The 24,018-nt window shown below is 47.6% G+C and overlaps 2 protein-coding genes across 3 annotated transcripts in view; one reads left to right on the top strand and one right to left on the bottom strand.

Moving 5' to 3' along the window:
• The window catches only part of ARK2C (arkadia (RNF111) C-terminal like ring finger ubiquitin ligase 2C), a 42,324-nt gene extending 33,781 nt beyond the window's left edge, over positions 1 to 8,543 (top strand). The window contains exons 4-9 of one of the 2 annotated variants that reach the window (XM_035560036.2): positions 269 to 398; positions 1,438 to 1,542; positions 1,942 to 2,037; positions 3,041 to 3,147; positions 3,503 to 3,654; positions 5,518 to 8,543. In XM_035560036.2, the coding sequence (XP_035415929.1) occupies positions 269 to 398; positions 1,438 to 1,542; positions 1,942 to 2,037; positions 3,041 to 3,147; positions 3,503 to 3,620 (556 nt within the window). In that variant the 3' untranslated portion in view covers positions 3,621 to 3,654; positions 5,518 to 8,543. The remainder of the gene's footprint in view (positions 1 to 268; positions 399 to 1,437; positions 1,543 to 1,941; positions 2,038 to 3,040; positions 3,148 to 3,502; positions 3,655 to 5,517) is intronic. The other variant, XM_035560037.2, reaches the window with a different exon arrangement.
• Positions 8,544 to 12,270: 3,727 nt separating this feature from the next.
• Positions 12,271 to 24,018, bottom strand: part of LOXHD1 (lipoxygenase homology PLAT domains 1) — a 139,824-nt gene continuing 128,076 nt past the window's right edge. Inside the window, exons 39-42 of the mRNA XM_050716349.1 lie at positions 18,124 to 18,294; positions 16,836 to 16,974; positions 15,228 to 15,389; positions 12,271 to 12,751 (exon numbers count right to left, since the gene is read on the bottom strand). Of these exons, the coding sequence (XP_050572306.1) occupies positions 12,271 to 12,751; positions 15,228 to 15,389; positions 16,836 to 16,974; positions 18,124 to 18,294 (953 nt within the window). The remainder of the gene's footprint in view (positions 12,752 to 15,227; positions 15,390 to 16,835; positions 16,975 to 18,123; positions 18,295 to 24,018) is intronic.

Below are 24,018 nucleotides of genomic sequence, written 5' to 3'. Positions count from 1 at the left end.
CACTGCTCTGCAATTTTCAAGCTACATCCTACATCTCTTGACCCCAGCTAGCAGAAATACTTAGTGCAATAAAATCATCCCCTTGCTCCTTCATTCTGCCTTGGTGGAGGGAAAGGTGATTGCCCAAATCCAAGACTTTTAAAGAAGCAGCATCACCTCGGGTTGAGGCACCCATGGCAGCTCAGAGCCCTCCCCTGCCGTGAGCGTGATTTATTGCAGCCTGTGCCAGGCAGCCACAGCTCCATCTTCCTCCTCCTCGTGCCCGCAGGGACCTCAGTGTGGATGCAGGCCTGACTCATGCCCAGTTCCAGGTCCGGCCGGTCCCTCAGCCCTATCAGCATTACTTGGCCACACCTCGGATGCACCACTTCCCCAGAAGCACATCCTCGACACAGATGGTAAGTGAAATGCTTTTACCGAGAAATGTTTTATGCATTGTCTGCCAGAAAGCAGTCAAAATAAAGGCTGCTATCTTTCTATCACCTGTCTTCTGTGAATCCCACTTATCTCCGGCCGTGGGAGGGAGTGTCTGAAAGGATAATGTTGCATCATCGCACTCAGGGTTAGGGAAAGGAAAGAAAAGCTCAGCTGCTCTGGAAAGATTCGGTCCATCACCTGCAGCGCACTCACAAGCTGGTCTGCAAAACCTGGGAGACTCAATAACTATTAATAATAATGTTATTAATGCAGGAGTGAACTGTAGGTTCCCAGAGCTCCCTGCATGCAGAAGGACTGGTGATAGGTGGCAATTCCCCAAGCCCAGCCCCCAAGACCATCCCTCCTCACGTATTTGCTATCTGCATCGGCCTCGATGCCTCCTATTAAATTTGTGTGTGACCTGTTGCAGGGGTGGAGCTGGGGCTTGACAAAAGTATCTTAATAATATTAAGATGGGCTGACCAGGGTCATTTGCTGGTCCTTCTCCTAGCAGGGAACTGTATTTGGAGCTGAGCCACCCAGAGCCCTGCTCATCCTTAAAGCAGCCTCAGAAATCCCACGAGGGTGCTCTTCCCTTGTGCCCATAGTCCGACCCTGACACCTGCACGCTACAGCAAAGCTTTAAATACCAGAGCTTGGGTGAAGAGAAATCAACGCATTTAAAAATGAAAATTAAATCTCTTTTTAAGCTAATCCATGTTGAGAGTTTGGAGCTGCAGTGTTATGGATGCTATAGGAATAATTATAACAAAGAGTTTATTTGATATATTTATAAGACATGAGTTTGTAGTTATTATTTATAGGAGTTCTACTTTTTTTTTTTTTTTTAGTAATAAATCTACTCATTTTTTTGGTTATTAAAAGAAGACTTCCATGGGGGAAGGTGTCAGTCTGCTCTCTCATTTTCAATTTTTGAAGCGCTAAATTTAAATCAGGGCACACAAGGGATTTCTTTGTGCTAGCACAGGTGGCTTTATTTTTCTCCCTCACTTCCTGCAGGTTGTTCATGAAATCAGAAATTACCCTTATCCTCAGCTCCAGTTACTTGCTCTTCAGGGACTGAACCCAAGCAGGCACACGTCGGCTGTGCGGGAGAGCTATGAAGTATGTATCTTGGGGACTGTGTTTATTAAATTTTTAAGCCCTGGGAATCCATGCAAGCTCTGGCATAAACTCATAAGGCTGCCTTATGGCTTGGCAGTCGCAGATGGGAATGGGATTGAGACCTGCAGACATTTCAGTAATAACCAGGAAGCAAAAGGGGTTGGGTGGCTTAGGGAAAGATGTTTTATTCCAGAGTGCCTGGGTCTGGCTCTGGCTGACTCTGGCTCCCTTCATGGCTATAAATGAAGTCCTCCAGTTCTATGGGGTTTTGTTTTCTGACCTGCCAAACCGGGCTCAGAATCCACCCCATTTTCTGCAATATTGGGTATCCTGTGCTCCTCCACTGGTGCCTCCCGCAAGCAATGCTGATGCCGTTTTGCTGCTGTTCCCGTGCCGCAGGAGCTGCTGCAGCTGGAGGACAGGCTGGGCAGCGTGAGCCGTGGTGCCGTGCAGAACACCATCGAGAGGTTCACCTTCCCCCACAAGTACAAGAAGGTGAGCTCCCCAAAACTGGCTGCCAGCCCCCCGCAGCTGGCCAAGAGTTGGGTGCATGGAGCAGACAGAAGGAAGGACTTCAGTGGGTTGCAGTCCTCAGGGTTGGCAAACCAGCATCATCAACTGAAGTATTCCCAAAAATGGACCATGAAATCCAGAACTGGTGCTTTAGCATCTTGTGGGACTCCTGGGCGGAGGCGGTGGTGTAGCACAGCTCCCTGTTTCACCACGAGGGCACTCGCTCTGTGGTGTGGGGGCAGCTCGCCCTCTTTTCACTTTGCAAGGGGCAGCTCCTCTGATGGAGCTGAACTCTTGCCCTTAAGGAACCAGATGCCAATTTTTGGGGTAGTGCTAATAGAAAACGGGAAAATTGCTCATTTGGGTAGAAAAGTCATGTTTGTCATCCCCAGTAACAACAAATATGTTTCATTGCCCACGTTGGAAGGGACTCAGCTCCTGCTGCAGTTATCTCTGACCACATCTCCAGTGGATGCAGAAAAAAATGTATTATTTGGGATGGGTGTGTGTGGGAAAGTAGAGGAAGGATCTGGCAGGCCAAGTGCTGCCCCATGGTGCAGCATGGGGTTAAGTTGTTGGCCAAGCTGGCGTGGCCACAGTGGTTGGTGCCCTTGCTGGAAGCAGTGACCTACATGTTTTGGGGTCTGCAGGAGAGGTACCCACCAAAGGAGACTGTGGGGCCATCCCTGGCGCATGGAGGACCGAGGAGGTGGTGGGGCTGTGCTGGGGCAGCAGTGGACAGGCTGCTCCTTGGGGCACTGCCATCGGCCCCACTGCCCCCAGTTCTGGGAGGATGTGTGTGGACCAGCAGCGTGCTGGTGGCATCCTCCCTCTGCTGGCTGTTTTGGCTGGGCTGGCTTCCCCAGGCTGGAGGATCTGGCTGATAGATGAAGCTCTTACTGTTTGCCTTGCTGAAACTACCAAGGCTTGGCGGAGCATTAGGAAATCAATTCCCAACCAAATTATGTCTTTAACCTTGCTGCAGAGAAGACCGCAGGAGGGCAAAGCTGAGCAGGAGGATGGAGAGGAGTCGGACACTGATGAGAAATGCACAATCTGTCTGTCCATGCTTGAAGATGGAGAAGACGTCAGGTATGACCCTTCCCTCTGCTCCACTGCCTCTCGGTGACATCTGAGTTGTGCTTATCCCAATAACACTGCTGTGCCTTGGTGGGGTTTTCCCTGCTCTTGTCCTGACAAATTCACTTGGTTTATCTCAGGGTTTAGGAAAGCACATGCCTTTTAGTTGGACCTTGGCATGGGCCATGGGTAGGAAGTGCCCTGCAGCAGCAGGTGAGCCAGATTTTCATAGGATCTCCTGGGTCTGGATCACCTGCTTCAAAACCATGCTGTTGGGTGGCCAGTTTGCACCTTTCTGGATGTCCTCAGCCCCCTGAACCCCCTCCATCCACGAGGTCCCTAACGGGTGGTGCTTCTCTCTCCGCAGGAGGCTACCTTGCATGCATCTCTTCCACCAAGTGTGCGTGGACCAGTGGCTGGCCACCAGCAAGAAGTGCCCCATCTGCAGGGTGGACATTGAAACACAGCTCGGCTCGGACAGCTGAAAGGACTGGCTGGACACACCATTTTCCTTATCAGGTCGTATGGCCATAAACCCTTGCAGCAAAATTTTTGCCTTCTGAGCCATTTGATTGAGAGGAAAAGTCTGCAGGCACGTTAGAGAGGAGGAGGAGGAGGAGGAGGCGGTACAATATCTAGTGGTAGGAGATATTGCACATACGCAGGATATGGGCCCGGTGAAAGGGAGCTGGCATTCCCGGAGCTCAGAGACCCCGTGCTGCAGAAGATTTAGTGTTGAACATGAAGGAACTAGTTGTGGTAGTCTGGCCTGTCAATCCTGCATTTCATGAGGATTGTATATATACCTCTCGAATACGTAGAAACATGTTATAGGGGTCCTTTAGCTATTTCTATGGATGGCAGCTGGAGCATGTTAGCTTAAGAAATGTTGTGTTTGATGCCCTACTCATCTTGTGGTGGACATGTTGCTGTTACCTAATTTGCACCAAATATTTTTTCATAGATTCCTTATTTTGGTGCCTGATTAATACATTGCAGAGGGGGAACGAGGAGGTCAAGCTTTCCCACCCTTGAGGGGAAGAGGCGAAAAAGCAAAATCCTGTTTACAGTCAGAAGGGTTGCGCTCTTTGCCTCGGCCGCGTGTGCTTCCTTTCCGTGCGTTTACAGTGCTGCAAATTCAGAGACGCTTACAAAATAAAATAAAATTGGGAACAAAATGAGTGAAGCAATAGGGAGAGGCTTCCCTATAAGCTTCCTGCTAATCTGCTGGTGCTGGATGCTTTCTGGAGGGGCACGATATTGATGGGGATGCTGTTTCTTTACTTTCTGTGTCTTAACAAAGTGGCTTGGCATGCCGAAATCCAAGGCAGGCCATGTGCTCTCTCTGTGCTTGCCATCTTCCATACTGCTTTCTCCTGTGAGCCAGAGGCTGGTTGGCTTCAGCATGCCGTGGCATGGCCCCTCTGGGGTTAAACACCTCCCAGGCTCCTTGCTGGTCCAAAATGCTGGTTATTGGGCTGACTCCTGTACCTGTGCTTTGGGGTGTAATTTCTCAGAGGAACCTCCAAGGGGACAAAGCCCACCACCGCATGATTTGGGGATATTGCTAATGCTGTGGCTGGGCTGGGGTAGAGCCGCAGCCAAGCTGCCCTGCTCCTGTTCCACATCCCAGCCCACAGCAAGGCCTTTTTAATCACACGTGGTCAACCTGCTTCACTGCTTCCCCGGTGAGAAATCACACCACAGGGAGATTAAGCAGATGTACAGCACAGGTGGAAGCCTTTCTTTCTTTTCCATTTTTTTCCTCAATCCACCTGGGTTCATAGGCTGTGGGGTCAAGTCTCTCAGAGCAGGGATTGCAGAGATCCCTCTCTGATAATGGGATGGGAGGAATCGTTGCTCATGAGACATCACTGTGGGTGTTTTGGTGCAGGAGGGGAATGCCAGTTCTCAAGGGTTTGCTGCCTTCTGGAGGGGCTGGGTTTAGCCCTGTATCAGAGCATTGTTAGACACAGATGCATTTCACTCCATATCCGTATGGAGAAAAAGGTGATTATTAAAATGAAACCTAATACACCAGTCTCCATTATAAAAATGCACAAAACTACATCAGGAAGCAGTCCTTAGAATAGAAGTATCACAGAATCATTAGGGTTGGAAGAGACCTCCAGGATCACCTGGTCCAACCATCACCCTACCACCAATGTCACCACTAAACCATGTCCCTAAGCACCATGTCCAACCTTCCCTTGAACACCCCTTGAAGGAGTGATCCATTTTTATCCATGCTCCCCCAGAAATAAAGACCTCAGCTGCAGGGACCTCAGCTGAAAACCCTTTGGTGAACAGGCATTCACAACCAAAAAGCCTTTCTTTTTCTTTTAAGCCTTTTTTTTTTTTTTTTTTTTTTTTTGAAACTAGGAAAGGAGAAATGCGGAGGAGCCAGGGGAACAAGTCCTGAACTTTATATATTTATAATGCAGATGCGGCGGAGCTGAATTTTGGCTCCCTGAGCACCCATTCTGCTGGAGCCAAGCGATGCTCTCCACGTAGAAATGATCATAAATTACCATCTGGGAGATTGCAGGATTCCTGTGAGCTGTAACAGGAAAACACCGACCTCGGAGGACCCACAGAGATTATTAGTATTTTTATTTTTGCCAACCTGCTGATGAGAATGAAGGAGGGGGTGTGGGGCTGCTGGAGACTTCCTCCGCTCTCACTGTGCTTGTGCAGGTAGAAGGGAGTGCAGGGGGGACACAGTGACGTATATTTGTTTGGTGACATTTATTTGCCACCTGCGAGAAATGGTTTCACAGGGGATACAGCAGTCCCAGCCCTAATGTCTGGAGTGATGTGGCCTCGTGCAGCACTGGGACATAGGGGGCTTGCTCCAGCAGCAGCAGATTCAAGCAGCATTAAAAATAATCCTAATGCTACCGATAATACGGACAAGAAAAGCGAGATGTTGTTCATAAAGCACACTGTAAGCCGGTCTGGTGCACCCAGGCGTGAGCTGGGGGTGAAGCAGGGGAGGAGCTGGGCAGTGGGACCCTGGCTGTGCGGGGAGGGAAGGAGGAGCGCTTCCGAACCGCGCGTTTTCTTAAAGTCTATGCGGAAGTATTACTATTTGCCTAACGAACAAGCACAGTTTTTAGATATAAAAGTAACAAAAAGACAAAAAAATCTGGTGAAGAAAAGCACCAAACTCCCGTGGTCTCGTGTGAGTGACTGATCCTGAGGTGCGTGAGAACCTACAGCGTGCGGATCTGCAGCGGTGTGTCAGGTTCCTGTTTGCGTTGAAATCATTTCTACGAGTAGGTCGCGATGATAGGAGGAGTTAAAAAAAAAACAAAAAAAAAACAAAAAACCAACAACAAACAAAACAAACGAAACAAACAGAAAATCTCTAGGAACAAAACATTGATAGTTTACAGGGTTTTGTGAGTTTAAATGCCTTATATTTAACAATCATAATTTATGACTAACTTGTAGATATTGTGGGTTCTTATTTAATTATTTTTATAGTTGTTTTTTGCATTTTTAATTATAATTTATTTATTTAGAAATTAATACTAATTTTTTTTATTACTCCTATTACCTCATTTTTGCATTGTTTCTGGGAATGGAATGCTTTGCATGCGTCGGTACTTAAAAAGAAATTAAACATGGGATGTGGGGGTAATGCTTATCTTGTCAAAAAAAAAAAGAAAAAAAAAAGAAAAAAAATCAGGGTGTGTGATTACAAACTGTATTACTGTGGTGCTGTTACCTTGGATACATTCCATAAAAATGCAAACCTTTGATTCTGTATGCTGTGACATAGTGGAAAACTGCAATATAGTGACTGTGTTTAGCACATATATATGAATATTATTTGCACTCATAATCAAACTCTGGTGATCCTTTCACTCATGTCCTTGTCCATTGAAGGCGGTTCGTAGTGCCCTGAAAAACCAAAATTTCAGTCGATTCCTGCCGCCGCACTGTCACAGTGCCTGTGGTGATGCTCCTGCCCTCGCTGCATGCGTTACCTGCAATAACGCCCAGTGGGCCCCGCTGCATGGCTGTGCTTGGGGCACTGCATGTATTTGGTGTGTGACTCTGCAAATTGCTTCAAAAAAATGTGGAGGGGAGCCCAGGTGCTGCGGCTCTGTTGGCTTTTCGGTGCCTGTCGGGTGCTTGGCCTGGCTGCATGCCTCCTGCTGAGCCATCCCCTGCATGCACCCAGCTGGGAGCTCCGGGGGACGCAGGAGGGAAATGGTGGAGCCTGGGCTTGGACACTACAAAACCAAGGGTCTGCCAGCAGTTTTTAGGAGATGACCCCCTCCGTCTGGTTTTGCATGGAGGACATATGGTCCCCATGGCGTGGTGCCGTCAGGGCAGGGTGGTGGGACCTCAGCTCCTTCGCAGCTCCCAGACGGGGCTGGGAAATGGGGGCTGGATGGACAATTTGGGATCCATTTTTCACACCAGGCCTTGAGACTTGGCTATAATCCAGCTGTAAAACATGCCTGGAACAGAAACTCTCAAAACTAACCTTCTTGTGAACCTTCCACTTGCTTTCAGCCCCTCTGTTGGGGCAGAAACCTTGATTTAAGGCTTGTTGAACTGCTGTAGGGCTGCGAGAGGCACTGGAACCCTCCTGCGTTGTTCCCCCCGGGTCACCTCCCAGGGGACCAGCCCTGGGCTGATGTCCTGCTCCTGCAGCAGTGGCCAAGCATCCACGTCCCCATCCCCAGCCACGACTGCACCGCTGCTAACACGCTGCCCTGTCCTAAAGGCTCCTGAATATCCAGTGCTTGAGCCATGCAGGAGGGTTTTAAAGCACCCTGGAAAACATTTTAAGCTTTAAGCCATAACTGCTGTGGGTGAGTGCAGATGCTCGGCCGTGCACGAACGCAGAAGCAGGGCTCGATGCGTCCCCACCCCAAAAGGCTTTGGAAGCAATTCTCTTTTGGGGCAGGAAGGCACGACATGACTGTACCTTCATCCTTCCTCTTCGTCCCTTCAGGGTGCTGCTCTGCTTTGCTGCCTTTGCCTTACCCTGGGTTTCCACGTCTTCCCTTGCTGCTCTGTAACTTTCCTCCCTTAAACTGTGTTTTTGGGCTGTATGGGGATAGGGGCCGGGTGTCACCCCACAAAGACACCATCAGAGGGACACGTAAAACATGGGGCAAGCAGACAGAACTCTTCCCCTTTAATGGCCCGGGCTGGTGAAAGGATCACCCACATTTTTGTACTCCTACTGCTGTTCTGTTGTGCTGTGCAACATTTTGCTACATAGACTATTTTATAGAAGAAAGCTAGAAAAATATTTATTATTAATATTAAAGCAATAGTGCATTGAAGAAATGAAAAGACATTAGAAATTGTGTAAATGCTTAGATTCACTTTTGGTGGATTTTTTGTACTTTATTTATAACTAATAAAATGAACTGCATTGCTAACTATAAACCTGTGGGAGCTGGCAGAATATTTGTGTGGTCTTTATTTACTGACTCCCACCCATGGCCAACATGTGAAACCCACCCACGTGAGTGCCCAAAGCCCTCCTGGAGAACCCCCCCTTGAAAGTGAAGCCTTTAGCATGCAGAGAAGTGAATGCTGGTAGAGCTTTTTCTGTCTCCTTCAGCCCTAAAGCAGTAAGAAAAGAAAAACCTACTGAAAAATGAAATAATAATAATTAAAGAACAAGAACTTTAAGGTGGACAGAGTTGAGGGCATTTTCCATCCTTTTGTCACCCTTGGAGAACCCAAGGGGTTAAACACCCAACTTTGCAACCCCTTTCATGGGTCCTCTTGCTTTTTTTTTCACGCAATGAATGGTGTCAGTCTCCCTCCTGCTTATTCTCCAGATGACTTTTCCTCCTCGTGTGTTTCGTGTCAAAAGGCTGTGACCAGTCTCAATTATGTGATTAGACTGAGCATGCCCTGGGGACAGACGCTGCTGATCGCAGAGATTTGGTTCCTGCAGCTGGGCAGAATTGCTGGCTCCTCTAGCATCCAGTAAGGGCTGTGCTAGGGATGCATCCTATTCGGTCAAGATGAAACTCCCGTTATAGCAAGCTTTTACAAATTCTATCAGAAAGCAGGGAAAGCACGCTTGCTCAACGAGATCTCGCTGATGCCCTTCAAAAGCATTACAGCGCTGAGAGCTGATGGAGATCACAATCGGTTTTGCTTCAAAGCTGCCGCAGCAGAGCACAAATGTGCTGCTGAGATCTGATCACGGCCCCGCCGAGCACAGTGAGCTGAAAATGGCTTTGCACCCTTTAAGGTACAACAGCACAGCCACTGCGGGCATCCGCTCTCCCCATTTACCCTTTTTTTTTATTTTTATTTTTTTTAGTAGCTAAACCATCAGCTGGCCCAGGGGTTGCAACTCAGACTGTACAAGCCCAAGAGTAAATATCAATTATTTTTGTTATTATTTTTCAGTGGGGCATTTTTCCATGTCAAATCAGCCTGTGCACTAAATGATGGGGTAGGGGGTGTTGTAGGGTGGATGCTTCGCAGCCGTGAGTTACCCTGCCTTTGTGCACATAGGGTTGGTGTGGGTGTACCAAATGCCATCAGATGTTTCACTGTAACTTCCTAGAGATGCTTGGTTTAATTATCAGTGTCCTGCAGCAAGAAACAGTCACTCCCTACCAGTTAGTCTGACACTGTGAAGGTCTCCTCGGTTATATTTGTTGTCACTGAGAGCATCAAAGAAAAAAAAAAACCAAAAACATCATGTTGTTTGAGAGCATCAAAGTGCAGGATGTCATCGGGCTCCCAAAATGATGGGGACCACGGAGATAACAGGACAACCCATTTTTGCAGTTTCCTACTGGGTGCCACCATCCTTGTCCTTTGCCCTCACTTCTCACCCACATTCCTGGGTTTTGGTTGAAGGCATGTGCACTAAACCCACACCAATTAAGAAGCAAAGAGCAAAAATAAGGTGGAAGGTAGGGGAGCAGGAGCTGTGCATCTGCCCACCTCTACCCCAGGAGGCAGACATGCCCTGAGCCCTGCAGAAAGCACAGAGCTAAGGCAGTTTTGGCTTTTTTCCTCCCCAGTCCTCTGCTTGGCCAGGAATGTGTTGGGTTTAGCGGCTTAATGCAAATCCAGCCCCTGGAAAAACTCCACTCAACTGATTACTTTTGTGGCGTTAGTAGTTGTAGCAACAGAATGACTCCCCAGAGCTGGGGTGGAGCTGGGTTTTGCACAAACAAAGGGCGTTTTTAAAGTCTTTAGAAGAAAAAAAAAAGTGTTTTTTTTTGTTGTTTGTTTGTTTGTTTTTATGCTTTGCCAATGTTGCCTTTCCGGGGAGAGAGTGAAGTTGCTGACTCCTTATCAGCAAACTCTCCCTTGACTCTCTTTTAGGGCAGCATAGCCTGGAGTTCAGCACAGATTTGGGGTTGAACATGCCCATCCAGGGCTGGCAGGTGGTTTTGATGTCAGCCTAGGTATTCGCAATCCCTACACAGCAATTTGGTGACCACGAAGTTGCTCATTCCTGCTTCAACAGGACCTGTGAGCTGTGAGCTGTGGCTGTAGCTACTTGTTACATGATTGCTTCCAGATGGAGCCTGTCCTGATGGCGTGCCTTCTCACAAGCACGTCCTATGCACGCCAAGGATTTCCCTGTTCTGCTCGCCCCACGTAGGAGGGTGTGGATCAGGAGGTGCTCCCACGGGCTGGGAGCATGGAGCAGTGAAAATCCTACTGACATAGTGGTGAAATCCCTTCTATTGCTGGTAGCTGTCCAAGTGAGATGCAGCCATGCTGTGTACCCAGTGTGAGCCCCTTCCCTGGGGGTCTTGGGGATGAAAACATACCTGCTGGCCCCAGCACACACCTCCAAGCCTCCCAAGGTCCCTTCGGCTCCTCCTGTGAGCTCCCAGCCCTGGCTAAGTCCTTGCTCAGAGCTTGGTCATCAGTGCATGGGGAGGGGGGGAGCACTGAGGGCTGCTGTTGTCCTTCCATCAGTGACCAGCGATGAGGTTTACTGGGAGCACGTACCCCACTCACTCTACTCCAAAACAATCAGTTTAACTCACTCTCAGCCCTTTTGATCCCTATATGCATGAAGGGATCACCCTGGGAGGGGGAAGGAGCTCTCCTAGCACACAGCCGGGCCAGGAGGAAAGTCTTCTCAAGGCAGCTCAGACACCACAATCCCCCCTCCAAGGGACGTGTCCTACCACCTGGTAGGTGGGCATCAGGCAGCTGCGTGTCGGGAGGAGGAGAGGAGCCTTCACCCCACCTGCTGAAGCTGCAACACTTGGCTGGGGGAGCAGACCCCTTCTGTGGCTGCCTTGTTAATAAGCCCGAGCTCGTTAGAGCACCCTGGGGGCTGAAGGTCTGCCTCCTTCTCCTCCTCAGCAAGCCTGGCTGCTGGGCAAACCCATCCCACTAAAGGCTGTGAGAGTTTAAAGATTAAAATGAATGGCAGCTGCTCGGAAAGGGGGTTGGTGTTCAGGGCTCTGTAGGGCAAGATTGTCCTGAGCCAGCTTTGAATACAGTTAGCACAGCTTCCTTGAAGTGGAACGGGTTGTCTGCTGGGTCCTCTGCTAGTGTGCTCCCAGGAGCTGCTCTGGCTGCTGGAGCCCTTGGACCTTCTGAATCCAGCCTGGGAGCTGGGTCTGGCGTGGGAGGAAAGCCCACAGGTGGAAAACAGCCCCCAGACCCCACCGCCCGAGACCAGGCAGTGTTCATACGTAGGAACACGTGCTGCAGTGATGTGAGACAAAACCGGGATGTCCCAATTCAGTTTTCTTAAATATTTTGTCTCAATGTCATACTTCTCTTTATTCACCCCAAAAGGGAAGCAGACAGTGTGGAGGCCAGTGGGCGTTTCCAGCCCCAGCAGGGCAAGGTGCTGAAAGCAGAAGGTGGCATCTGACCTGCTGCTGGGGGAGTTCTTGGGTCAGCTACTGGTTACCTCCAATTGTAGGTAAGAAAGAAATGAATTTATTTCGTTCACAATTTTATATCCATTAAAAAAAAAAAAAAAAAAAAAAAAAAAGAAGACAGTATTACTTTTACAAAATATTAACCCAGGAAGCACATCTTGCTACTAAAAATCTCTCCATAAAAAAGGCAGCATTCCGAAAAGGAAAATGCAATATAAAAACTGCATAGTGGGAAAAAACGCATGTCCTGAAGGGAGCAAAATGCTCCTCAGTACCTAGGGAAAAGCTCCCTCCAGATTAACCCATCGCCCCGGTTCTCATCCAGCCACTTCCCGCAGGGAAATATGGTGGTGACGCCGGTGGCCGAGTTGGTGATCTCCACCCGCTCCACCAGCCAGCCGGGTGCCAGCCCACTGTTGTCGTGCTCGATCCGGACTTTCTTGAGCTCGCCCATGTCCAACGTCTCCAGGTAGAACCTGTTGGTTTTGCCCCGTTCAAAGAGGTTCCTGAACTTCTGCTTCAGGGCGCGCTTGCCCGAGTCCCCGTTCAGCCCGAAGATGGTGATGAACACGTTGGCGTCTGTCCCTGCCCCCTTCTCAAAGCCCGTGACCACGATGGTCTCGTATTTGACTGGCACCAAGCTGCGGGCTTTGCTGGCAAAGCTCTCGGTGACCTTGGCACACTCGAAGACTTTGTAGTCCCGTCTCTTGTACCGCAGCGGGATTTTCACGTTGCACCTGAAGTAGTACCTGCCGGAGGGAAGGCACGTTAGTGGTGTGGTCACCTCTTTCTTGTGCAGGTGCTGTGGGCCTGCTGCAATACTTTTCCATCTACTTGCTAGCACCGGAGTTTCTCCCCAGAAAGACACCCAGACTGAACATTGCATCTGCTGGAAAATCGCCTATTTCCCTGGACAGACACGGACAGGCTGCATTACGAGGGCTGGCGTGGGGCAGCTCCCACCTCTGCTGGCTGTGTGATGGCACGTCTAATTGCAGAGCCACCGAGGAAGGCAGCAACCAGCCCTGCACCTAACACAGCCTGCCTCTGCGGAGTTCAGCCGGTCTCAGAGGTTTCATCCCTGCAGCAGCAGCACGTGGAGGGAGCTCAGCAGCAACCCTCACCCACACTGCAGTGAGGATCGGGCTAGGAATCGGGAAAAAATGGACTGGGGAAGATGGGAGGAGGAGGTTTATGCAGCCCCCCTTTCCTCCTCTACACCACCCAGCCCATCCTGAGCAGGCAGAAGAGCGTGGAGCATGGAGGTGGTAGGTACCAGATGCTGAAAGCCCTCGGCTCTGCGGTGCTGCCCCCGGTGATGTGCAGGGAGCACAAAACGCGCTCACAAATTGCTGCACACCTGGCAGCCAGCCAGAGGCTGGAGCACGGCGCTTCTAATGATGTATTTCATTTCCAATGGTGCGGATCATTTCCAAATGAGTTTTTCCCCCTCCTCCCTCTCCCCCCGTGCCAAAGTGCAGCAGGTCCTCCTTGGGGGGGGGGGGGGGGGGGGGAGCGTGGCTGGACTGCAGCGCGTGAGTAGAACCAGCACCTGGAGGAAGGGTTGCTGCTATTCGAGCTGTAGTGCTTCTTAAGCACTTTCAAGTCTTTTGACATTTTCTGCAGCCAAAGAAAAGCTCTCTATTCCCTGGAAAGAGGGTTTGCAAATGAAATATTCTGCTGGGAGCAAAATTTTAGGCTCAGGGACAGAAAAATTGCATGAAAATGGAGGGGGAGGCTGCCTGATGCTGCAGTTTTATTTCCTGATCTGCATTATTATGGTCTGGATTATGGTGGAGCATGCCAGTCTTCAAGAGGGGCAGGAAGGAAAAAGATAATTGCTCTAGCCCTGGGATTTGCAAGAAAAACCTTCCAAATACATACATTTTGCAAACTGACATCAAGTACCAAAAGAAAAACAACAACAACAACAACAACAAAAAACAGTATCATTCAAAACTATTGCTACAGCAATCTCATAACTCTTTTAATTTAGTCTTTTTTTTTTTTTTTTTTTGGACTTTTGGGATCAGCAGTACCCGACATGAGAGCTCGCTCTCACAGTGAGGTCTGCTCCAGTTGATAATTCGCGGGCTGCAAGTGCTACCGGTATCTCCTGGCTGCTCTCTTTTATATAAAACAACTTTAAAAGGCATGGGTCTTTGTGAGAAAGTCTTTGTCCCCTTCAAAACATCCTCTTTCAGCAGTTTCAGCATGTTCCCAGAGAGTTTCACGGGCAGACCTGACTGCATGGCCAGGCACTGAGGGTTCCAGGTTTTTCCCCACCAGGAGAAAAGTGTTTTAGGTTATAATTGACTGAGTTTTCATTCAGCAAATGTTATTGTGGCTCTTCTGCTGCCTGATTAATTAGCTAAGAGAAATTCTTAGTATCTAAAAAAAATAGTCACTTCAAGGATTTCTTTTTAAACACTCAATTGTCTCTGCTGGAACAAACCTCTTACAGTTAAGTTCCCTTGCAGCAGTGGAAATATCACAGTGCAGAAAAATCTATTAACGTTGTGGATATTTTCTCTGAAGAGGAGTTTGTTCTGCAAACAGCCAGTCTCCTCCAGTTCCTCCATATTCCCTGCGCTATCTGCCCCACGAGCCGTGAACATCGCCCCTTCCACAGACAGGGACGTGTGGGCCCTGACATGTACAGAGCCCTTCAGAGATGTTCATTCTTCCAGCATGGAAGATTTCAGTCATATTTGACTCAGAGTAGCTGAGTATTTGTGATTTGGAAGCTGCTTCTACCTTCCCAATGTGCTTTTGGACCATCCCAGGCGGATCATCCAAACTGCTCTGAGGCTGAGGTTTTGTCTTACTCTCAACTTTCTTCTAGGAGCTGTTTTTACAAGACTTACCTGAAAGCCAGTCTGTGCAGAGCATCCTTCGCACCCCCTAAATTTCAGTCAGTGTGTGTATTTCCTACAACCTGAGATGTTTGTCATAGCTGTAAGACTCACCCCAGCTACCTTGTTCAGGAACTTTGCATGTGCAAACGGCCTTGGTGACAACTCAGAAATCGCACAGCGAGAGAGGAGGGGATATTGTTTACCTGACACCTCAAACAGCTTGCCCTTAGCTTTCAGAAAGGGGTTAAGGTTTCGTAAGGATTTCCACGACTGCTTAAGTCTGAGACGCTTTGGGAGGATGCATGCAGAGCTGCTCAGTGTCCTCGTGCCCTCCAGGAGCGGCTCCCTGCAGACAGGAGACACTTACTTGTTGCAAAGCTCCATCTCTGTTACGATAATCTCCTGGACATGCCAGTAGACATCAGCTTTCGCAGATGACTTCTTTCCATCTTTTGGACAGTGACCAACGCAGATGGCTGCAATGTCACCAAGGTTCTTTGAAGAAAACTGAAATGTGTCTGTTGCTCCCCTATAGGAAACAGGGAGCAGTGTCAGTTAATATCTTGATTGCTGGCAGTGACTCGTCTCATATGGACATTAAGTAATTTGCACATGGCTATGGAAGATAGAAGATAAGCCTTCATTTAAAGTCATTTGATTTAACCTACAATCATTCAACACAAAGTTTAATTTCCATATTTAAATTCACTATTTTGTCTGATTAGGGGTGACACTAAATTACTGCCACTAGGACTTTCTAGGATAAACTTGAGCAGTTCCACATACAAAATCAATTTGCCTCATTATAGATAAAGCTAAAGAATGACTAATTTCCCCTCCAGCACTTATTCATTCATTCTTGACAGATACGGTATCTGTTACACATCTACCCACCATCGCTGTTTTAAATCTGCTAGTTCAGCCACCCTTCCTGCTTTAGGAATCCAGATTGAAAATAGTTTAGAGAAAAAATACGTCTCTGTCAAACACTTGTCTGGCTCCCCATCATGCCCCCTACATATCTGTTAGGTTTGTCTCCTTGGCTTTGGTCCTTATTCCAACCTGCCTTCAAGGATGGACTGTCACTAATGCTTTGAGGGATGGTGTCTCTAACTCCACTGTAGTCCCCACCAGCTGAGTGCCAGGAGGAAGCTCTCCCCAGTCATTCATGTTTCCCATGAAATCTCAGCCATTCATTCCAAAGTCCAGATCAGCTGTAGTTTCACCTTCCACAGAGCTATAAAAAACAAATTTCCTCTCTGCAGAGCAACTGAACATCATTGGCAGCTCTGGCTTTGAATATGTTCTCGGCTCCTAAGGGTGTGCTGTGCCCTTAAACAAAAGAGAAAACCACCCCACATCTGGAGGACCTTGGCCCCACATGGGAAAAGGAACCTGCCCCACGTTACATAGATGTGCCTCCAGCCTGTCCGCACATGAAGCTGATACTTGGCTTTCCTCACACGACAGTGATCTTTCAGCCTTACCCCCAGATTTGGCTGGAAAGCCAGATCTGAGTGGCTCTGACAACATTTAGCCTCCAACTATTTTTACTTTCCCTCTGATTCCCACTGCCAGTGAGATGCTGTAAAAGGAACTAAAACCACCTCCAGCTTCCTTCTGCTACTCCCAGCTCAAAAATACACAGCCTCCCCAGAGGCTCACCAGAAGCCTGTTTGTATGTACTGATGAAAAAGGACACACATACACACACAGAGGTATGCATCATCTACATTGTCTTTTACCAAATGCCTTTTCTCATCATTTTTAAAACCTGCTCTCTGTCTGCCCATCAGAAACTGATTTTACATCTTCCTTTTACTCCAGGTGAGAAGTCTCTCGGCATTTTTGGAAGGGGGTTAAGAAAGAGCATGGCACAAGTGCAGCTCTGTGGACCATGTGGAGGAGACATGGCATTTGTGGCAGACACACGGATGGTGAGGAATTCCTTTAGCCCATCACCCAGTCCCACTACCTCTCAAATCTCCTTTTCTTGGAGGAGTTTTCCATAAGGAATTCTTTTGAGCGGCCCAGTTTCCCTTCTAAGATGATCCAGATGTTTTCCTTCGTTTCCGCATCCTCTCTGTCGCTTGTTACAGTGACAATTTCATAGGCTTTAAGGCATAATTAACACACGTGTTAGGCAGCAAAGGAAGAGCAGATGGTCAAAGACATCTCTTCAGTTGGCTGTCATTTTGGCTGAAAACTCTCTTCCTAATATTTATCGCAGCACATGAGAAAGCATTTGCAAAACAAGGATGGAAACACACTGAGATCTGTGGGACTCGTGACATCTTTGCGCTTAGGATTTCATACAGGGGTAGAGCATGTGGAAAACCTGAGTACTGCTTGATCAGCTAGCAGGAGTCGATGGATCTGCTCTTGAACAAGCCGTGTCCATCTCCCTGCTGTGTGAAGAACTACTATTTTAACACAGCATAAATACTTCAGTTTCTGCGGCACAGTTCCTAACAGCATAGAACAGCCTCGCAGGGACAGTGAAGTTATCCGGGCACCCACAGGACGTGCTCGGATGCTGTGGTGGCATGTCATTACTCACGGTGGCAGTCACGGGGTTGTCATTTTGCAGGGGCAGAGTGGAATCACATTGAAGTAATGTGATTCTTGACTCTCCGGGACTTTCCCAAAGAAGAGCACTGTGTTGCAGGAGTTTTTGAGGTGTGCTTAGCAAATTATCAATGCGGTTAAATAACATTGCTCTTTTTCTCTCACTCATTCACCACATTAGACACCAGTGTGATTACCTTGGAGTTGGTGGAATTACCCAGAGCAGGGAATTACCCAGGTCTATGGGGTGTTAAGCTCAGCTGTCATCTTCAGCTGAGATATGGGAGCCTCTAGCCCAAAACATGTTCAAGAGGAAGCTGGAGAAATGTTACTTGCAGTGCTTTAAGGACTGAACTTATTTTCCACCTCAAAGATTAAAGCCCATTGTTTCTAATGAGACCATAACCATGTATGCCTACGGCTTACTGCTGGATTGAACTACAGCAGATGGGCCCCTCTTAAGTTTCAACCCAGAATGAGATGCTTTTCTTCCTCATAAATCCTGATTTGTTTCTCTCTGATCACAGCATTGCACTTTTGAACTAAAGTGTACCTTAACTAATCCAACCTTCAGAGCCCAGAACACAAGTTGCTAATACATGGGAAGCCCCAGCGGAGCATCCTCCAGGAGATGTGGCCCTATGGCCTCTGAGGACCCTCAGCAAATGCCTGAAACAAGTCACCTCTAAACTTACCAGTCCGCTCCTTCAGTTCCAAGATGTCATTATTGGCACAAGCCAGTTCCCTTATGAGCTGCCCATCGTCTTCACCTCTAGCCAGCCAGCGGTCACACTGGAAGCGAAACGTCTTGTCTGTGGCGGAGTCCGTCACATCGATGTATTCCAAGTGCCAACCCGGTGCTATTCCTTTGCAGTAAAATAACAACAACAAAAAAAATAGTTAGGATATTTTCACGTTGTTTGGGTAAGGAGGTGAGATACTCATTGCCAGGAGCACCTGGTTGGCACTGGAAATACCTGGTACTTGTTTCAGATAATGTCACCAGTGTAGGTGATGTTGCTCTGATACCAAACCAACATGGACCAGCTCAAGACCATTATCTGATCCCCCTTCCACAGTAAGGCCATGCTTTTGAGGGACTCTCTGGCTCGTGATCAGATATAAATGTATTGGAGTGTGGTCCCAGAGAAGCTGGATTTCAAGGTGTCCGTGCAAGTGGCCATCTCTTGTCCTTGCCCAGCAGGATGCAGGAGATGCAGCTCTGCAATGGGGAGCAGCCTCTGCACCACCGTCAGGGCAGGATGAAGCCCTGATGCAGTTTAGGGACAACAAAACTTTACAACCCCCCCCCCCCCCCAAAATCAAGGCTCCACATAACTGTTTGCTGGAGCCAGAAGCATGAAATCTCCTGAAATTCAAAGGGTTTGGAGAAAAAATGGAGTAGCTTGTGTTGCAGAAACTGCTGCTGATTCTTCCTTCCACTTTAAGGGAAGTGTGAAGCCTTAAAGCCTAAATAGAAATATAAGTACTAGATGGCCAAAAACTGTAGGGTTTAATGTCTTTCCCTCTGGCCTGCATTACTCCCCCATCACTCCATATCTGTATTTGAAGGTCAGAAGGTAAATTATCACTTGCTCCTTTGACCCTGTCAGCTAGCACATGCAAGGAAATCACCCATGCTATCCTGCTCTTGCCAAGCAACCAGAGTGAATTTACTAATGCTGTGGCTGGGCATGAATGTAACACAAAGTGATGGATGCTCCTGCATGGACCAAGAGATCACCTAACTTTTGACTTGAGTCCTTTGGAAGAGTCATAGTTCCCTCTTAGTTTTCTATTTCCTTTTTTTTATATATTTTTTTCCCCAGCGGAAAGTAACTTGAAAATCAAGAACAGGGCATTTGGGAACATTTTCCTGATTTCTTTGTTGAAATAGAAGCAACTCATGCTGATTCAGGGGGCATGGGAGGTTCTGACAGTTCTACTTATAAGTCTTGTTATTGTCAGACAAAGGGAGGTTGTGTTCATGATAAGATATCTCTGCTGAGCTATTACTTACATCCCATAGGTATAAAATAGCTCTTGTTCTTCCAAGTGCTTAATGCCATGTGCCTGCTTCCCTAGTTTGCAAATATTAATCTTAATTAGCCCTTTAGCCCTGAAAGATAATGATGGCATCTTTTTGAGCTATGTCAACAAGTCACCCTGCCCTGTGAACTGCCATACAGTGTCTGTTGGCTGTTTCCTACCAGCTTCAGAGGCATTCTTGTTGTGTGCTTTAGCTTTCTGAACCTTCTCCAAGCTAAGAAATGACTCTATAGAAAGCACAAACCTCTACTGAAGACACTATTTGCTTTTTAAATTCCAGTTTAGGGGGCACAGAACAACAGACTCATTGAGGCTGGAAGGCACCTCTGGAGACCACCTAGTCCCAGCGCCTACTCAGAGCAAGGCCAGCTACGGTGGGTTGCTCAGGGCTGTGTCCAGCCAGGCTTTGACTTTCTCCAAGGACAGAGACTCCACAGCCTGTCTGGGTAACATGTGTTTGATCACCTGTGTGGAAGGGGAAAAAACAAAACAAAACAAAAAGTTTGGCTCCATCTTCTTTACTCATCCCCATCAGGTATTCATACACATCAGTAAGATCCCCCTGGGCCTTGCCCTCTCTAGGCTGAGCAGTCCCAGCTCCATCAACCTCTTCTCACACACTGGATGCCCCAGTTCCTTCATTCTTCCAATTCCAGTCGTATTCCTGGCCCTTCACTGGGCTTGCTCCAGTGTGTCTATGTGCCTATTGCACAGGGAGGACAGTGCCAAGGGAGATAGGTGCACCTTGCAAACACGCCTGGCCCCATCCAGGCTTCAGCAGCAGAGCAGAGATGTGAAGGGTTTTTTGGGGGAGGGCTGGCACATTGTACCCTTGCAGATCTTCATCAGTTTAGTGCCTGCTGGGCAGAGCTTATCAAGTTCCCCGGGGCTCCCACTGTGCTCCAGCCTGCTCTTTGGGACTGGCTGGAAATTTATTCCAAGCACGTTGGCGGTGTCAGCCGTTAATCTTTTTGGCAGGCTCATTTCCATTTAAGTTGAATGAACATCTCTGCAGCATATTTGGGAGGCTGCTCTGCTTCCATCAAAACTTTAGTTAAAACAGTTCAGGATGAAAGGAAGAAAACATCCCATGGTTCTCCAGCGAGAGACATCAATGACTGCAGACTAGGACGGAATAAACCGGTGATCTTAGTCCTGTTGCTGGCAGTGAACAGCTTGACAGCGGCGGGATCAGTGCTAAGCAGTGGTTTCAGGAGATGGCTGAATGAGACCTGCACATCCTCCTCCCTCGTCTCCAGCCCAGCCCCAGCAGCTGCTCACCAGGAAAGCTGCAACAAACACCTGCACTTTTACCATGGGAGGAGATGGGCCAGGGCTGGCTTTCCAGCATGTGTTGGAGTTAAGGGCAAAGAAAGCACAAAGTGCAGCTTTTCCTGATGTTCCCTGCAAAAAAATGTATTTATCAGCTCTGGGATATTAAAAAGCAAGCTCTGGGCTCTGTCAGGGGATTGATGCTGAAAAGCAAAAAACAACAGGATGTTCCTTGAAGCACACCTTGTGTCAAGGAGCTGGCTGGTCACCCTTAAAAAAGTGATGTTCCTGCTTCAAAGCATCCCCTGCCTGCTTTAAACAAAGAGTGCTTCTCTTCCCTCTCGTTAGAATTGGTCTTCAGTCTTTTCCTCTTTTCTTTCCTGATGATTAGCAGTTTAAATTAAATTGGGAGACCTGGAAGCTGTAAAAGTATCCTGTGTTGCTTTCCATTTCTTGAGAGAAAAAATTCACCCTGGATAACTTCTGTACTGCCAGCACCCAGGGCAGCATGTCCCCCTGCCCTGCCCTGTCCATCTGCCCTGGTGCCAGCAGTGGATGTCACATCAAGACCTTCATTGCTACAGCACTAAGCTTCATTTAAAACCTGATGTGAAAATGGAAGGATTTGTTTGGGGCTGAAGAAATTATTCTGCTTTACCAGACAAAGTAGGTTTTTTTTTTTTTTTTTCACACTGGGAAAAAATACATCTAATTTATTTTTATATTGATCTAGAAAAGAAATGCAAAGTCCCGTTATGCACAGAGTCTGAGTGTGAGGCTTGGCTGACCTGTCTCTGTGTGCCACAACAGTGGAAGGAGAACATGCCACAACAGTGGAAGGAGAACAGTGGAAGGAGAACAGGTTTCTGTGTCTGCAGAACCACTTCTCAGGCTGTGAAATCCTGGTTTCAGGATATTACTTTATTCCTACTTTCTGTTCCTGGGAGGAATTTGCAGAGCAATAGGCTCAGAGAAAGGGAAGTATGCCCCGTATGGACGTAACCCCAGAGGCAGCAGATCCTCAGCACAAGCTGGTTTACGGTGTAGGCATCAGTCAGGGGGTGAGGAAGAGGAGACAGCAAAGTGCTGTGGGCATAGCCAAGGACTCCCCTTGGCCACTGCTGGCAAAGCTGGAGGATCTCTGCAGCGATGGCTTATTGGCCTGGGTGCCAGGACACTGCTGGTGCAAAAGGTCACAGTCTCTCCATTGCTCAACTTTCAGTGTTTGCACAAGAGCCAAAGCAATTCTGTTTGTATCCCTTTGGCACCTCTACCAACAGTACCAGGAAAACAAAATCTCAGGCACATATCAGTGGCAAAAATGCCTCGGAGAATATCATGGGCTTTTCTGCAGCAACTTCAGGGCAAACCAGGATGACCACATTTGTCTCTGTTAATCTGTTATTGGGCAGAGGGAAAGAAATAGCAAAAGTCTGGGCAGTTTCTGCTTGATTATGCAGGTCTTGGTTTTTAAAATAGTTTGGCCACCACTGTGCCTTTGTGGGTGATTCCCTATCATGGTAACAAGTGTTCAATGTTTGTAACAAAAGGAATTTCCCTCCAGGCCTGTTTCACTGCCATCAAAATCTCCAGCAGCAAACCTGCCCTAATAAAACCCGTGGCTGTGCCACGTAGACTCCTTAATGGTCCACAGTTGGAAGTGACATTTTCAATAGCATGCAAAACATTTCAAATGTAATTAGAGGAGGAGAAGAGCTTTGGGGAAAACAGAATCACTTTGCTTGCTTGACTCTGGCAGTTGTATAATTTAGTGTCATGTAGGGAAATGTATTCTCTTCCCAAGCGCCCCTATCCAAAAGAGCAGCTAGTTGTCCCATATATCTTCCTTTTCAAAAGAGCCCAAGCTGGCAACTGAGTGATGCTGGGCAGGGGTCCTCTGTGTATGTCTGCGAGGTCTTCACAGGACCATCTTGCCTCTTTCCCAGGTGATGCTGAAAGCCCGTGCGTTGTATAGTGAATTCCTAGCGAAATCAGATCTGGGGGAATCCAATCTCTGCTGGCAGACCAGGGAGATGAACCACATCCAGGCTGGAGTACACGTGCCCATACAAATGAAAATCTCTCCCTTCTCTGTGGCCATACTCAATGATTTTCCTCCCTATCCCCTCTCTATTTGCAACATGCCTTTTTTTTTTTTTTTTTTTTTTTGTGAAAGCATTTGATGCCCAATTAAGGATAACCATTGTCATTACTGGTGTTTATGTTCTCATATGAGTAAAAGAAAAATCCTGCTTGTGACACTGACTGCTCAAGGGGCAGTGCAGAACTGCTGCTGCCTGGCTATTCACCGCCAGTGACCAGTACTGCTCAGCCCCTTAATTCCATTTTTTTCTTTTACTTTTCAGATGTTCTGAAACTTAAAGTAATGACCATTACAAATGCAGTTCATAGGCCTTGTGTCCTTTGATGTCATTTACCTCCTGTCTGGTTAGGTGACTGTCCAGCCTTAAATCCCACCACGTGAGACGTCACCCAGAAAGGGGTGGGAGTTTTGATAGACATGTCAGATCGCTAGAAAAGGAACATTAATTGTGAGGTGCTAAAATCATAGCATCTAGCTCCGCATCAGTACATCTCAAAACACCTTAAGGAGGTGAATAATTTTTATCCCTGATTTACATAATTGAAAATTAGGTACAGGGATGTGATTTACGCAAGGTCATTCTGCAAGCCAGTGGCAGAATAAAAATAGATAATAGATGCATTTGTGTATTTCTCCTTGAGGATCATGTTAGTTCACACCACAACGTTTCTCATCCGAGCAGACAGGCAATGCAAAACCTCACACAACCTTTGGCAAAACAAAAGCTTAACACTCGGGACAGTTTTAGAAAATAGGTTCCCTGCCCCCCACCTGTGTTTCCTGTGCAACTTGTTCAGGGTGGGTTTTGACTCAGGGCAAAAGCATCCGTAAATTACTCTCAGAAAAGAACAACACTAACAACAACAAAAAAACACACATCTTACTGACAAACTACTCCTGTGCAAAAACACTTAACAGCTCAGAGTGAAGATATAACAGTTTCTCAGAGAATATTCTTGTGATTGAAGCATATTTCACGTTTTATTGAAGCATACTTGATGCAAAAGCATTTAACAAGGGTGCAGGATAATTTGCCACCAAGAGGAGCAAAGGAGGCTTGTAGCAAAGGGAAGCTTTTATGGAATTGATAATTTTACAGCTACTGGTTGGCCCTGTGGGCTCTTTCCTTTCTTTAGTGAAGGGTTACAGGAAATGGGGATGATAG

The sequence above is a fragment of the Cygnus atratus genome, chromosome Z (genome assembly GCF_013377495.2).
Source record: "Cygnus atratus isolate AKBS03 ecotype Queensland, Australia chromosome Z, CAtr_DNAZoo_HiC_assembly, whole genome shotgun sequence".
In the NCBI taxonomy this organism is placed as follows: domain Eukaryota; kingdom Metazoa; phylum Chordata; class Aves; order Anseriformes; family Anatidae; genus Cygnus; species Cygnus atratus.
The sequence above is the reverse complement of the archived record's forward strand: the minus strand, read 5'-3'. Positions and strand labels throughout refer to the sequence as shown.